Raw genomic sequence first — 16,681 nt, 5'->3', positions numbered from 1 at the left:
GCTGATGGATGGGAATAACTCTGTCAATTAACTCAACTTATCTTCTCTCATCTGCTTCTGAATGGCACTTTATAAAAAAAACCAAGAGAAAACACTCCATTTGTTGGAGGGGAGAAAAAAATTCTTGTTAAAACAATTCCTATCTGTGCCCTCAGACAGAGTAAATGAAGGGGAGGACTCAGCCACTCCTGCATTTTTGAGGCAGGTTGCCCATTTGGCCATGCCCAGAGGGCCAGGAGACTCTGCATTCTCTTCCAGTCACTCACCAGCAGGCAGAGGAGCCTCTGAAGATCATTGTGCTCTACCAGGCTGCCCTACCAGCTGCATTAGCTGGGAGACTGTAATGGCAGGACAAAAAGAAATGTAATTCCTGAAGGCTGAGTGGGAAACGGAACTGAAGATCACCTCTTGTGCAAATTACCTAAACGGTCAGAGCATGCAAGATCAGGGATCTCTGCCACCTGGGAGCAGCGCAGGAGGGATGCGCTGTCAGGTGCTAATGACAAATGGAACGGTTTACTTTTTTCATGCAGACCATGAAGACAACTTTCAGCTGCTGCAGGCTCTGGATGAATTTATTCAGCGGTCTAATACAAAAGATAAAAAACCCAACAAAACCCCAAAACTGCTACGAAGCAGCATAGGCAGCCCTAAACTGATAGGATTAATTTGAAAACTTATATGTACATGAGGTAATTCTGCCTCAAAATGCCTTGGACAAGAAAGCACTGGATAACTGTGCACAGCACTCACTCAAGCAGAGCAGGTCTCATGGTAGAACACAAAAGCGCTCTAACCAGAGCAAAACCAAAGCTATTAGAGGGTGGCGATCGTGACAATGCGCAATTGGAGTTTTAGCTTAAGGAGTTAGGAGTACAATTCCCCAGATCCCAGAGAGGGTGCGCCTTGAGAACTGAAGGAAGATTATGGCTGAGCAGCAGCCAGGGGCTTTGATTTGAATCTTATCAAAGAGATTTCCAGCAACACAGTGGGTTTGCATTTGATAGAGAACAGGAATGAGCTGCTCCTCATTTCCAGTACAACCACCTCCTCCGAGGACTATGTTCCCCTTGAAAATTCCCCAACACGCTGTTGTAAGCACGCCGTGCCGTGGAAGAGTTGCAATGCACCTGCCACAGAGCTGACTTCTAGGCAGTAGGGAATAATCCTACTCACAACAAATAGATGGCTCTTCACTTTCTTTCTTACAGCAGCATTTGAAACATTTCCTCATCACCATGAATATGTAGGCAAAGATGACAAAAGGGAAGGGGATAGTCAAGCGACTGCAGTATTCTTGGACCAAGAAGTAACGCTGAAACTTCCACACCTGGTCGTTGTTCTCTTGTACTGATCCAACAGTGTAACTAACAGGCAAAGAAAGAGAAAATACATACAGCATTAGTTATTCACCAAACAACTCCATCAGAGGCAAGTAACACAGCGTTTCTCTTTATTATACCAGGGCATGTTTTCATAAAGTCATCCTGGAGCTGGTAATTTTTACTCATGAGAAGGTTATTGAGTCTGTCCTCCTTTTTAGAGAGGAATTTGAAAATGAGAGGAACTAAGTAGTGAAAAACACCCCTGAAGTTACAAATAAACTAAAAAAATAGGGACAGGGAGAAAATACTCCACATACTTTCTCTACCTTTGCTCTAGGCAATTTTCTTCCAGCCTAGACACATGAGAACAGGATGCTTCTTTGCAAGATACTGTGGCTCATTAATTCATCAGCTAACTTCTAAGCAAAAAAACCCCACCATCCTAAAGACAGAACATTTACAAAAAATGAAAAGCTCCTGAGGTTTTTAGTAGAGGCATTAAGAATGCTCCAGGCATGGATCAAACCTACTGTACCAAGCACTGTACAAATCCCGCAAAGCAACAACCACAAGAGCAAACAGCTCTCAGACAGCCTGACCTTTCATTGCTGACATTAAATGGCAGATGGATGTTTCCAAAACATCTGTGTTGAGATCCTAACAGACCCTTAGATGTGATAAGCTAAAACCTTCACCTGGTGGAAATTATCTTTTGTTTTAGAAGATAAATACGATCCTGAATTTCAGAAGTATCTAAAAATGTAATATTCATCCTTTTCAGCTAATGCATACTGGATGCAGAGAAAAAGTTGGATTCTCTGTTGTTAAAACAATATAGAATTGAATTACAACATATAGAGACACTGATCCAACTGGTGTGTAGACATCAGCATTATTAAAGATTGACAAATACTATGGACACGCTGGTCTTGGGAGGAGCCATCACAGATTCACACGTTTCTAACTGCATCAAGAAAAAACCACCTGGGACCGCTGTTTGCCCACCAGGCTCCCTGAGTTCAAGTACAGTGCTGCTGCTTGATCAAATCATCCAGGCTCCTGTTAAACTGAACTATGCAAAGCTCCGAGAGCGTCATTAGAGAATTCATGCTGGGTCCTTCCACAAAATAAGCTCAGCTGGCAAAAACTAGCTTTTTACTAGCATAAGTGTATAACCCAGAGCTTTTACCATTAGGTGCTGTTAAAATAAGTGTTCTAACAAATATCAAAGGCTTCTAAGCTAGAGCCGGCTTACTGCTATCCTTTCCTTTAGCAATGTGCATTGCTTTCACCCTTTCTAGGGAGTATCAGCATTGGCCTCTGTGCCCAGGTGCTGTGCAGGTTAGGAAAACACATGTACAATAAATAGATATGCTGCACCAGTCCTACCTGCCTTGCCAAAAATCACATTGCTGACCGGCTTTGGAGCCTAGGTCAGCATGGGAAAGAAAGGTTCAGAGCAGAGGGGAGAGCAGATCCCAAAGCTGAGGGGTTCTCAACTCATCACACTAATACATCTCTCCTCAGGCCAGGAAACACCGGCACTGTCATTCAGAAGGGAGGTCTCTCGAGGCAAACCAAGAGTCCTTAGCAGCTCCTGTAAAAACTCTGTTGCCAAAGCAAATTCCTGCCAAGTCTGTCACTGCCAAGGTACCATCAAAACACACAGAAAAATAAACATGATGGACCTCAAGAACAATGCCCAGGGCTTGTAAGTATTTTTGTTACGCTGTAAGGGAGCGTAGAGCAGAAAAGCAGCAGGGCTGTGAAGAAGAACAGAGCCACAGCACCAATCCAACTGCGTTCACAAGTCAGAAGTGAGACAAGAGGGCAACACACTCCAGAAGTCTCACACGAAGGACCTGCCATTATTAACTCCACTCTGTGTCAGAGCTTGCAGTGTAAACAATAAAGATTTCTGGAAGAAGCTGAGAAGACTTTTCCCTGCTCTTGCTGGTCCCAGTGCAGTCAATATATATTCGATAACACACGCAACAGCCACCATTTTTATTTGGCAGTTCAGTGCTGGCGACGCGATAAGGTCAGCAGTTACCAGCACCACATTGCAGGTGTCTGATCCATCCGCATGGTGTAACACCTCACAAGACACCCCAATAGGCCTCCTGACCGGTAGACCCACAGACAGATAAATTACCACGTAAAAACAGAGCTGATGGCATTTTTCGAGACAAAGTCCTTTTGCATGTCCCAAGGAGATGCGGCCCATTGCCTGCGGTACAAGTCAGAACAATAAATAGGAGGTTCACCAGAGCAGTAACACACCCATCATCACCACGCAGCAATTCTGGTTAATAAAACCATCGTGTCATAAAAAGACTGCGATAACAACTCACTTATTCAGTCTTGCAAGGTCAGTTGTGCAGCAACTCATACTTGGTAAAGCATTGACCCCATGTGAACCACTGCGGTTTGTACTCAGGCCACTGTGCAAAGGATGCTTAGAGAAGTAGTAAAAGGACAGGCAGCAATCCATCCCCAAGACAGTGTCCCAGTTTTGATCAGACTTCTCTGAGAAATGCTGGATAACCCTGCCTTTGGTCACCTTCCCACACTACCCTTCACTTGAGAGGTCTCTTTCAAGCTGGGAACCCTGTTCAGACTACTCCCAGCAATTCCTCTGCAAAAGACAAGATGACCCCAAGGCCATTTTCCAGGACTTTATTCTCTTTCTCAGAGGGATATTGATACAGAGATGACAAGCAAGTGATCGTTGCTTTATTACGTACCCAAACATGGCCACAAGCAGGTTCACAAGGAGGATGTTAGTGGAGAGCATGTAAATGCAGACAAGGGGAATGGTAATCCATTCCGGGAAGCGGGGTTGGTTGTTGGCATCCAGCTCCACGCACAAGGGCTTGGATTCATTCCCAGAAAAGGTGCAGCGGTCAAAGTTGTAGGTGGTACCTCAGAGGATGAGAGAGGAGAGCAAACAGTGAGCCCTCTTCCCCTCTTTCTGTTGGGTCCAGCCTCAGATATTGCCACTGACCACAATACGTGCGGCGGCCTCCTCCTTCCCCGCCCTCCCCATCAGACATAAAACCTTGCCTTGTTGCTGCTTGGAAGAAAGGGTTCAACACAGGACAGGACAACCACTGAAAGGACAGAGCTTTCCACCTGCCCAGGAGAGCTTCCCACAGAAAATAGGTACCATCAACATCATCGGGGTACTGGCCAAACATAGCCAGGTATGGCTCGTAGATGACAGATCGAAATATCCACTCCCAGCGGTGCTCGTTCTTCCTCAGGATGCCTTGCCTGGCCACACCAAAGGCCACCATCCACACAGCAAAGAGGAAGAGGAAGAAGAAGACATCTATCATCTGAAAAAGGACAACAAGCAAATGCATCAGCACCCCCCTGCGTGCCTGCTGCAAGACACATGCCTTTTTTTCTCCCCGATTTGATATTTGGGTGGAAAACAAATATTAGAAAAGCCTACACAGCATCATTTTAAACCTCATCCCTTTTGAAGATGGCTAAACAAGAAAAAGGCGTACAGGAAACAATCCTGTGTTGTTGCTTCCATATCGTAAGGCACTCTAGGACCAGGCAATCTCTGGATTTCAACTTTGCAGCAGTGGCACAAGGCAAAATAAAGGCTTTCTGGGTAAGCTGCAGACCATGCTATTACTCCTATTGTCACCACACAGCTGGTTTTTAAATTCCACATATGTCAGTCCTTTGCTATGGCACGAGACAACCCAACCACTGCAGAAACACAGAAAGACAGAGAAAAACCTCTCCTAAGGCCCTCTAGCAATGCTCACTTCACATGCCCTTTGAGTGCCATTCCCCGAATGCTCCCCATGTTGACTGCACTTCAAATCTCTCTTTTTTGGAGTGTATGTGGTGCGTGCAGAGGTACCCCTGGAAGGAAGATTCAAGCAGATGTACTCCAGCTCTCCAATGCTCCTCATTCCCATACCTACAGCAAGCCATGTGGGTATTATCTGGACCCTCACTCTCTTCCTGTCATCCTTCCCAGTCTGCTAGCAAACATCCCCTCCAGCTACAAAGGACAGAATCGGTCAGGCCACTCCATGAGAGGCTCCTCACCGCTCGCTTCTCCAGTTACTAGTGTGATGGATGCAGTGGAAGACAGAAATCCTCCTCCTATACCATTTATCATCATTGCTTTGTTTGGGAAACGCTCATGTGAGCAACAAGAGCGATGGACTACACCACTGAAACATTTGAGACATGCAAGACAAAAGCAACCAGGAAATAAATCTCTTCTGTTCTTCAGCCTGATCTTTATTCTCTCCCTGTGCAGAGGGAGAGAAAAAGGCCCTGCTCTTAATTAGGTCCTATTTAAATCTTAATTAATCCTGTTTAGCAGATTTAAGAGAACGGGAGAACTTGCTGCCATCATCAGAATGGTGGTGATATTCACTCTTGAAGAAAAACAAGGCATCACATCATTTATTTAGACTCTCTTGAATAGCTGCCAGAATCTTACCATCCTCTGCAGCATAATAATTTTGGGTCCTAGATTCCTGCTAACTGTGAAAATATGGATCAGCCTCAGAGTAAAAACTATGTAGTCCAAACAGAAAATGACTCTCCCAGAATACCAAGAGCTTTCATCAGATGAGTGAAGCCTGATGGAGACAGTAAAAGAAAAATGAAGAGAAGCGTTGGGTAAAGCATGCAGAAATCAGGTAAAAATACACTGAAACAGGGAGTGGAAAGGAATAACTGGAAAACAGAGCACTGCTATCCAGGGCCCCATGCCCTCTCCCACCCACTCCCACCTGATGACAAGTGGTAGAACTGGTTAATGCATGGCTTCTAGCTAAGGGTGTCATCATCATCACTGTGGCTCTCTTCCCCTCTGCAACTCTTAACAGCAAAGAAATCGTGTACCTCTAGCTACTCTCACAGCCCTTCAGAACCACCACGGTGCAACGACCACTCTGCTGCACCGAGGCAACAAGAACGAAGTTACAGCCGACTGAACAATGACGCTGTAAAATGCGCTTCCATCATTTCTTTGGTTAACTCACCTGTTCACGTAAAACAGTTTATGTGAGCTAATGACATTGTGTTAGACTACTGTAGGTATAATTACAGTCCCCTTAAATACAACACACTAAAGCTCAGAAAGCCCAGATGACTGTCCTAAATAATCACTAATAGGAGTCAGGGAAAATCCCAAAGAACTTCTGAATCTGAAATATTAGCCACCTCACCCTGCAACTCCCTCTGATATGCTCTACATAGCCAGTCGTGAAGGCACTGTCAGGAAACCTAAGCCTAAGTCACCATCTCCTGAACACACTCATCCAAACCTAAGCATTAAGAAGGGCGGTCACGCTGGCCCAGAAATATCTGAGTTTAGGAAAGCCACCCTTAGATTCCAGGGATAGACTCAACTTCCAGCACACAAAAAAGAGAAAATATTGTGTACAGGTGTTCCCTAATTATTTTATTTATTTGCTTTTAAAGATTTAGAGTCAATACTCAGCAGTACTGGAGGCCTTCATAAAGAACAGGGAGTTTCACAAACACGTCGTTTCCCAAAATCTAGTTACAGGTTTTAGTCAAAACTCAGAAAGGAAGCAAAGCCATTAGACGGCCACAAGAAAAAAAAGCCCAAGTGCTACTCACCTGAACACAATGCCTGCTATGAAGTAGAAGATTGCTAGCGTATCCATAACATTCCAGAGATCTGAGAAATACTTACTGCCATTCATGTACCACTGGAAAGGAAAAAGAGCAGAAAGTAACCACCACACAGCACTGGCCAGTGACACGGGGAGCTCGTCCATCTCCCCTCGTCTCTCCCCACTGGATGTCCTCAGGGGTAAATATTCCACCCACTGCAATAGTAAGGATTGTTTGCTTGCCCAATTAATTTTTTGTCACACATAACAGGTACACCGGGGTTCAGATTGCATTTAATTTCCCCCCAAAAAGAGGGTTGCATATATCCAGCAATGCCAGAAATTACTGGCAATACGTTTTTACTGTTAGCTTCTAATAGAAGTATGGGTCAAGATTTTCTATGTTTAGAGCTGCTTAACACCTTTTCTCCTGCAGTCCAGATATCAAGCTAACCAGTCCCAGCGCGAGAGCATTAACCACATCGGTGACACAAACACTGCACCATAGTGCGGGTTACCGTGCTCAAAGGACATCACCCAGCCGCATGGGTGCTTGCACGCAGGGAGAGGAAGGAGTAATCCTGACACAAGCCGGGACTGATGTCCTTAGTGCTCACGTGTGCACTCACGTGCTGCCAGGGGACCTCAGGGCAGATCATGGCACGCTCCGGCAGAACTGCTGCCAGCGGGTCAAAGGAGTCTCGGTGCGACCCGCTGCGAGCGGATGAAACAGTGCGGGAGGCAGGAGGGTCAGCGTTTCGGGGCAAAGTATTCTGGCTTCTCTTTCTTCACAGAGCTCATTCAGTCATCTGTCCCTGGCTACACACACATGCTTTTGATCAAAAATGCAGATTTAATCGATTCTTTCAATTACCTGGCGCTCTGTTTCTGAATTGCAAGTCTAGTGAGAATCTCTGCCCATTCCGTGACTGGTTCTGCACCCTGGATCCAAAGGTTGTGCAAGAACCAACTTCGGGATCCAGTTCAGAGTAGTAACTTAAACAGGAAAAACCTCTGCCAGGCCTGAAGAAATAGACTGAATCCCTGATCATAATTCTTTTTTATTTTCATTGAAGTGATCAAAGCTTAGTAGAGTACTGATCGGCAAATCTTTCTCTAACTGCCATATCCAAGGAAGGCAATTCTGCTCTTAGTACTTGTACAGGAAGCAGAGATCGAGGAGAGTTTTCTTCTAAATGCAGAAAAAACTACAAGTAGAGAGCCCCACTTTGCTATTCCAGTTGCACAACTGTTGCATTTTCTTCACATGATAGGATGCATTGCTAAAGATGGACAGTTTTGGCAGCTACCAGGGTGTCAGGCTCAAGATATTACCAGACACTATTTCAGCATCTTGAGACACACACACACACCTTTCTTACTCCTTAAGGGACATTGAGCACTGAGTGGGATGGTGTGTCTGACACCCATGCCATTGGGTTGTCTCTGTCTAGTAACTCCCTAAATCAAACATAAGTTGTCTTGCTATACGTGACAGCGAAGCAGTCTTTCATGTGAACAGCTAGACATGTAAGGTCCAAACGTCTTTCACAAAGCATATCGCTGCACTACAGCTGTATTAAATGCAGCAGGTTTAAGCCTGATGCCTCTTCTCTTAAGGGCACAATTGTGGATGGAGAAAAGGAAACAGGTTTTGGTCTAATGCAGGAACAGCAAGAAAACAGAGGCGGATGCATGTAAGCAAGCGAGAACAACCGAGACTGCAGTACAGTTCAGTCCTTCAAACATCAAGCAGTTCCCACTGCTAAGAGTTAACGTGCGCAGAGGTTCTGTCCAGGTTCCTTCTCTGTTTGAGAAGACGAGCTTTCCTGAACACCCCACAAGTCTACCCACTCACCTGGCTGGAGGCTACATCCTTGTGGCTAAGAAGGTAGCAGGAAAAGGGCATCTCCGATTTCACTATTGCCATGACAGCTCTAAACGGGACATGAGAAAGTAGCTCTGCCTAGTTAAAAATCTCTAGGACCATCAGAAGGGAAAACAGGGCTGAGCCAGGGGCTTACAGTTCAGATACAGTTCAGTTCTCCTGAATGGTGAAACAATCTGCTTTACATTTGGAGCAGTGTCTAGTAGCTGTCACTTCCACAGACACACCACTCTGATCAGAGGGCTGATTTCTCCCCAAAACTAGTTATCCGACTGCAGCGGCTGCAGTGGGACCCCAGGCAACGTTACTCATGCTTTTCCTTTGATGTGAAAGCAAAATCTGAGACATGCCTCTTTTTTTTTTTTTTTTTAAACATTAAGGACACAGCTACTATTTTGACTGGAGAGTTAGACTAATGTACACACAATCTATCTCGGAGGAAGCCAGGGAGAAAGTTTCTTGAGAAGCTTAGAGGATTGGGACACTGCTCTGTGTTCTGCCCCTTAGCAAAACAGGTTTGAAGCCAGGACACTGCTTAAGATAACTTCAGATCTTCAATAAAGTCTCTATTTTAGCTGCCTCCACTCCTACAATCAAATTGGTACAGCCTGGTCACCAGCTATTAATGGGATTACTGGGATCTGAAGCTGTTCTACCTGCTCAGGGTAGTGAGAACTAGAGACATTGGTAGGAAAAAAGGTTTCTATCCCTAAGGCTTTCCCCAGGACTTTTGCTGGGTACACACGGAAAGTGCAAGGACAGGTCCAGAGACACCAGAACCTAAATCAGCAGAAACAAACACTCCATTAGTGTTTTCATCACAACAGAGTCTTTTACTTTTCCCCCATTTTCCTTAGCAAGTAAAGTTGCCTTAAGCAGGGTACCACCTTGACTATTAAAAAGGAAAAAGACCACACAGCAAGTTAAGCACAGCAACATCACCGCTCCGCAATGTCATTTGAGCTCACGTAAGAAGTGTAATTGCAGGGTGGTCTGATCCAGATCACCCACAAACACTCATGCGGAGACTAATCCCTCGCAGGACAATCAGAAAGCAGCGCAGCACTGAAACCACACGCTCATTTCTCTTCCCATTTTCCCAGCATCTTCCCACTATTCTGAACGCTGACCGGTAGAGACCAGCTTGCCTGAAAACCAACATATTTCATATGTCCCCTTACACATGAAGTGAGAAGAACATCAACTATGCGGCTGGCTACATAGGCAGTGTCGCACGCTGTTCCCGCACCACACCAGCACAAGCAACGCAGACAGTCCAAAGCTGGTCCTTGGGACTACCTGAAACTAGCAAAAACTGTATTTATGATTAAAAGATAAACAGAAATACAGAATGATATGTTGCTTATTGGTCAAAAAAAAAAAAAAAGAAAAAAGGGGTTGGGATGTGGAAAAGAGACAGCAATCACTTGATCTAGAGGGATGCGTCCAGATAAATGCCCTAAACCTCCTAATGTCAACCGCTTTAGTGATCTAAGCCAAGCACTCCCTGAGAAACATCTCCACTGGCATCAGCTTATCCACACAGCTTCAAAGGCAATACGCATTCCTCTTGGTGCACAGCCACTGTAGCTACTGGGGTATAAATAGGAATTAAACATCATGAGGGGAAAAAAAAAATTTAAAACATATCCATTATGCCTTGAGTTGCCTGAATATATCTCCAAGAAGTGGTTCCCCTGTAACTTAGAAGCAGCCCTGCACTGCCTTACACTACTAGGGGGCAGAAAAATAACCACAAGGCTTTTAATCTAGCACTACACATTTTTGGTTTGCAAGCGCTGCCTACTTGTCTCACTTCATCACAAAGCAGAATGAAGACCAGCACGTAAAGGATGATCTCCAGGACGGTCGGTTCCTTCTGGAAATCCATAAGCAACACGTAGGCAAAGAGCAACAGGAAAGCGATGTAGAAGATGACATTCCAGGAGAAGACCACAAAGGGGGAGGTGAAGAAAGACACATAATACAAGAAGAGTTTCTTACTCTTCTCCACAGGCTTTTTCCTGAGGAATTAAAAGAGGAAAGAGGTCTCAAAACATAGCTTTTATGCCTGGAAACATTTGTGCTCTTCAAAGTGAAAATTAGAAAGGCACAAAGTCTAGCACAGGACATTACTGTAAAGGTAATGCCATTCCGCATCCACTGATTTCAGGCACACAAGTACATTGGCACATCTTAATTCCAGATCAGAGTAAGGACATGATCTGTCAAAAGCTCATTCAGCCATTAAATATCTTTATTGCCTAGAATCTTGGAATGGTTTGGGTTGGAAGGGACCTCAAAGCCCATCCAGTTCCAACCCCCTGCCATGGGCAGGGACACCCTCCACTAGACCACGTTGCCCAAAGCCCCATCCAGCCTGGCCTTGAACACTGCCAGGGAGCCAGGGGCAGCCACAGCTTCTCTGGGCAACATGTTCCTCAGGGCCGCTCTCAATCTATTCTCCTCCCAGCCTGTAGTTGTGCTTGGGATTGCCCCAACCCACATACAGGACCTTGCACTTGGCCTTGTTGAACATCATGTGGTTCATACAAGCCCACCTCTCCGGCCTGTCAAGGTCCCTCTGGACAGCATCCCTTCCCTCCAGGGTGTTGACTCACCACACAGCTTGGTGTCATTGGCAAACTTGCTGAGGGTGTACTCAATCCCACTGTCCTTGTCACCGACAAAGACATTAAACAGCGCCAGGCCCAATGCCGACCCCTGAGGAACGCCACTCGTCACTGGTCTCCACAATCTGAGAGTGATTGAACACTGGAACATGTGCCCCAGAGTGGCTGTGGAGTCTCCAATCCTTGGAGGAACTCAAAACCCAACTGGACACAGTGTTGGGCAACCTGCTCTAGCTGAGCCTGCTTTGAGAGCACGGGATTGGACTAGATGATCTCCAGAAGTCCCTTCTGGCCTGAATTGCCCTATGATCCTATGATTAATTGACTTGCTTTGCTTCTGCTAATGAGAAGCCAGTTGATTACCTGAATGAGATGAATCCACAGCCTATTAAAGGGAAGAAGAACAGACACAGTATAATCTTCCAGTTCTTAGTATCTCTTGAAATCTCTCCATACCACTGCTTGGAAAGGAAATTCTGCAGGGAAGAAGAAAATATCTTCATTAGTTCTAAGAGCAACAAAATAACCTAGGAATGTTATTAGAGGACATTTGATTTAGTAAAAAAAAAAAAAAAATAAATGAAATTGATATTCCCATCAAAATAACTGAGATTCCTGCTTCAACAATACAGAAAGCTTTCTGCATCAGTAACAGTGTGCTGGTTCCCAAGTCCGGCCATCTTGCAGTCTGCACGAGGAGGAGTTCAAAGTGAGACCGAGCAGGACCTGACCTGATTCAAAAGGCACGTTACGCTAGGCAGTACATCCACACCGTGCGTACCCGGGAGTTGTGCCAAGGGAGAAGTCACTTCAGGCAGTCATTATCGTCCAGCTCATTATGATTTACAGCTCTAAACCAAGTCTTCCCCTTCTGACATAGCATTTGTGGGCAAATAGCCACCTCCTGTTTCCAGGAGGGGAGTCACGCCAGCCACAGTCAGTGCTCTCTGGGATGCATTTTGCAGTACGGCAGATGCTGGTTCTGTGAGCATGCTACAGGACAAGGTTTGCACGCTGCTGCTGTGCAAAGCTCAGCGTTCACAGGGCTGGGAAACCGCAGCCGGGGGCTCTCACTTCCACGAGGACAGCGTGGCCTTTCACAGACCGTTCGCGTGGATGTAGCATTTTCACAGCAAGAATATTCACTTTTTTTTAAGCTACCCAGCTCACGAAAGTTACAGTAATCTGTGCACCTTCTTTTCACTGACATTACCTGCACCCCTGGCTGTGCAATGAACTGCTGGTCTTTAGCTTCCACTGCTAGCTCCAGACAATTGCTCCCTCCCCAGGCTTCGCAGGAATAAGTCAGCAGCTGCTCAGCGAGATCTTCGTCATTGCTATAGCACTCAGTGAACAGCTCTGGAAGAAAGAGGCAGCCCCACACTGAGCTCCAACTTCGGACTCAATTTCCAACCAACTTGGGTGCAATGTTTTCAATGACAAGAATTCTTTCCACATTTTCAGCATGGTAAAACAATGTGTGCATTGCTTTACAACCCCACTTGCATGTATTAAGCTTTCATACAGAATTCACATGTGGATGCAAAACTGTAATACTGAATCAGCTCACGCAGAGATAGCACTGAGTTCTGCAATAAAAAATTGAATAAAAAAATATTAACTTCTCCTACTCAAATGATTCTATCTACTTGTTTCCTCTTCTTTTAATTCATTTAGCACTGATCTAATGACTTACAGTCAGTCTCAGTAGTCCCATATGAACAGGGTTGAACAGCAAGGGCAGAATCTGATGCTTTGTCACTGGGAAAAGCATTGCAGACATAGGTGTTTTAGAAGAGCCACGAGCATCTTATTCTGCCCATAGATTTTTGCCACTAACAATGCATGTAGAGTGAAAAATTATTTCTCTTTCCAGATCTGGACGTTGCCCACTCAAAGACAGTCCTGTTGGGGTATCTGTGACAGAGCACAACTGTCCTGAAGAGCGATCCAGCCTCTGATAAAACACACCAGCCCTCACCAGAAGCTCTTCTCTTCAACAGCACATTTTCCCAGGCATTTCACAAACAGCAGCGTTACCATAACCACGAGGATGCGCACAAAGCAATGCTTTTGGCTGGTGTTACCACATAGGCTGCAATACGCAGACAGATCTTGACAGTCAGACTTCAATGGAACCCGTTCACTTCGCAATGTCTCGCTAAATAATCAGGCCTGAGGGATGTAGGTACCTTAAATAAAGTCTCTTTAAACAGTTTTTGCTTTGTGAAGTAGGAGATAATGTCTGGTAACAAGCAAGATATTTTCACTGTAGCCTTGTGCTGCTGCTTAGTGGACAGTGAAATAGCTTTGCTGATATACACACAAATAAAAATAAGGCTCAAGTTCAACAAGTCAATCTAGTCTCCATGAGCCCCAGAAAAGGAACAAATACGGTCTGCTTTTAGGAGCAATAAAACAATAGCCATCTGAGGAGATTTTCAAGATTTGGCTAAACGAAGCCATGACTGAAGTGATTTAGTCCTGGTGATGACACCATCACAATGAGAAGACCGGACTCCAGAAGCCCTTTCCAGCAAGGTTTCCGTGGTTCCCAAGTCAATGTGCGGGGCTATTACACCTTAACCGTCACCTAATCTGACTTATGGTGATGACAACAAATTGCTGGGTGGCAATACAGTTATAGACCCACCATCTTCTGCACCAGGCAAGAAAACACGGCCATAACCTGCAACAAAGCCCCAGAGGCAACAGCATAATGTATTTCCTTCCGAGTTGAGGAACCAGGGTCCTGCTCCACAGGGTGTACCACTGATAAACTCCAATTTGTAAGTTGCGGGTGCTACAAATTAATCCCTGCTCTGGTATCTGCCAACTGTGCTGGCTTTCATTTGCATGTTTCCCTGAATAATTTGCAGAATAACTAGACACTGAGAAAACATTATTGTTCACAAAATGGAAGTCCTAAGAAAAAAAGAGAACATCTCCCTGCTCTCTTGTCACCCATTACCCTCATTAAATATGAAATTATTGGTCACTCCAGCCCATGAGATGCAGGGCTCAATTCTGAATCACTGACAATCCTTGTAAATGGAGAAACTGAAGGTCATACAAAGGAAAAAAGAAAAAACCTGAGCTAGATCTGCATTCTCAATAAGCAACAGTATTGCTTGTCATCTTAGAATAAGGTATATGACTTTGCAGTTCAGAATTTAGGAATTCAATCCACTTTTTCCCTGCAATTTATTCTCAGTCCCTAAAACTACTCCTGCAGATTTGAAGGATGGCCCTTCTCAACCTGAATATTACCAGCACTCATGCAGAAAACTTCTCTTATTCTCCATTCTCCTTGCTATTTCTGGGCACCCTTCTTCAGCTGTGCCATTAGAGCTAGGTGGCTTTTGTTCCCAACGAAAGCAATTCTCTACCAACCCCCCCCCCCCCATTTTTGGAGGCAAACTGTTCAGACAGGACACACAGTTTCTACTGGGAACAGATGGCATGGAAGAGATTTCCAAGCAGCAAAGACACATTTTGACATTAAAGGGAAGCATTTAATGTTAGTTATCTAGTTTTCTAAATAAAGCTTTCTTTCTACTTCCTTTTGAGATGTCATTTCTCTTCTTTATAAATCAGGCTGAATTTCTGGGCAGCATTTCAGGCAAATTGAATGAATTATCATGCCTTGCATTTCGCTGAATAAAACCAGCAGGGTTATCAGTTTGTTTTTCTGCATATAAATCAAAACATCACTATGCAATCATTGCTACACATCGGATCTGGAGATCATTAAAACAAGTAATGTTCCAAGAAAGGAAACAATTTCCTGTCCCCTTCTATTAAGTTTCTAAAGGACTTAAAGGCGGCACTTACCTACTGCTCTTGTCTCATACTCATTAGCGAGTTCCTCAGACTCACCAGCAGCGTTTATATCATTCTTCACCTTCGCCATGCTTTTCAGGAGCTTACTGGCCCCGAGGGCTGCCAAAGTGCAACCTCTGGTCTATGGAGAGAGAATCAAGTCATGCAAAGCCCTCTGTGAAGGGAACGTGATAGATTCTTTAAAAATTATGCCCTTGTAGTCACGAGCCACACTACTGTTTCACTGTCCACCAGTCTGGACCAGTTGGGTGTACCCTGAACTGCCCAGACTACATTAGGCCCTTCCATTCAAAACATCTGTTCTGAAGCAGCACTCTGTTATGGACACGTAGACCAACGTGAGCAGGAGCATGCAGTAGCTTTGCTTGCGTTAGCCTCACACTCACAGCCTGTGAATTATTTATTTGATACAACAATCACTAAATGTACCATCTAATTAAAATTAGAAGTGGATTTCCATCAAATACCTGGGATCAGAACACATGCATGTTGTGGAATGGGTGGGAACTCAGCACCCAAACTTCAACGTAGATGAGAACATACAACTACGGGTAAATGCTAGCTGGAGTGCTGACTCAGACATGACATTAGGAAAGTATGAAATCCACACCCAAGCACAAAATGGGTAATATTAAACCTACGTACAGAGCCATCTAGCAATTATCTCTTGTGGTTTTGTGTTTGAAGATGGATCCAGAGCCTTCTAAGGTCTACAAGCCAAAGACAAGGGAACACCACTGTGCTGTTTGCAAAGAGGATGTGTTGGGTTTGCGTGGCAGGGTTTTGGTAGCGGGGGGGCTACAGGGGTGGCTTCTGTGAGAAGCTGCTAGAAGCTCCCCCTGTGTCTGACAGAGCCAATGCCAGCCGGCTCCAAGACAGACCCGCCACTGGCCAAGGCCAAGCCAATCAGCGCCTCTGTGATAACATAGTTAAGAAGAAGAAAAACACTTAGGGAGAGAGAGCTTTTGCAGCCGGAGAGAGGAGTGAGAAGATGTAAGAAACTCTGCAGACACCAAGGTCAGTGCAGATGGAGGGGGAGGAGGAGCTCCAGGCGCCGGAGCAGAGATCCCCCTGCAGCCCGTGGTGAAGGCCATGGTGAAGCAGGCTGTCCCCCTGCAGCCCATGGAGGAAGGATGAGGGGGTGTAGAGATTCCACCTGCAGCCCGTGGAGGACCCCACGCCGGAGCAGTTTGCTCCTGAAGGTCTGCACCCCGTGAGAGGGACTCCATGCTGGAGCAGGGGAACGATGAGAGGAGTCCTCCCCCTGAGGATGAAGAAGCAGCAGAAACAATGTGTGCTGAACTGACCGTAACCCCCACTCCCCGTCCCCCTGTGCCGCTGAGGGGGGGGAGGTTGAAGCCGGGA

At 45.4% G+C, this 16,681-nt stretch overlaps 1 protein-coding gene across 2 annotated transcripts in view; it reads right to left on the bottom strand.

Moving 5' to 3' along the window:
- The window catches only part of TRPM8 (transient receptor potential cation channel subfamily M member 8), a 79,651-nt gene that overhangs the window by 8,094 nt on the left and 54,876 nt on the right, over positions 1 to 16,681 (bottom strand). Inside the window, exons 15-23 of one of the 2 annotated variants that reach the window (XM_054830441.1) lie at positions 15,308 to 15,437; positions 12,687 to 12,832; positions 11,837 to 11,949; positions 10,648 to 10,864; positions 6,957 to 7,048; positions 5,806 to 5,947; positions 4,495 to 4,666; positions 4,073 to 4,250; positions 1,177 to 1,367 (exon numbers count right to left, since the gene is read on the bottom strand). In XM_054830441.1, coding sequence (XP_054686416.1) covers positions 1,177 to 1,367; positions 4,073 to 4,250; positions 4,495 to 4,666; positions 5,806 to 5,947; positions 6,957 to 7,048; positions 10,648 to 10,864; positions 11,837 to 11,949; positions 12,687 to 12,832; positions 15,308 to 15,437 — 1,381 coding nt within the window. Of the gene's footprint in view, positions 1 to 1,176; positions 1,368 to 4,072; positions 4,251 to 4,494; positions 4,667 to 5,805; positions 5,948 to 6,956; positions 7,049 to 7,581; positions 10,562 to 10,647; positions 10,865 to 11,836; positions 11,950 to 12,686; positions 12,833 to 15,307; positions 15,438 to 16,681 lie in introns of those variants that run through there. The other variant, XM_054830442.1, reaches the window with a different exon arrangement.

The sequence above is a fragment of the Grus americana genome, chromosome 6 (genome assembly GCF_028858705.1).
Source record: "Grus americana isolate bGruAme1 chromosome 6, bGruAme1.mat, whole genome shotgun sequence".
Classification (NCBI taxonomy): domain Eukaryota; kingdom Metazoa; phylum Chordata; class Aves; order Gruiformes; family Gruidae; genus Grus; species Grus americana.
Note: the sequence above shows the minus strand (reverse complement) of the source record. Positions and strands in the feature narration are given on the sequence as shown.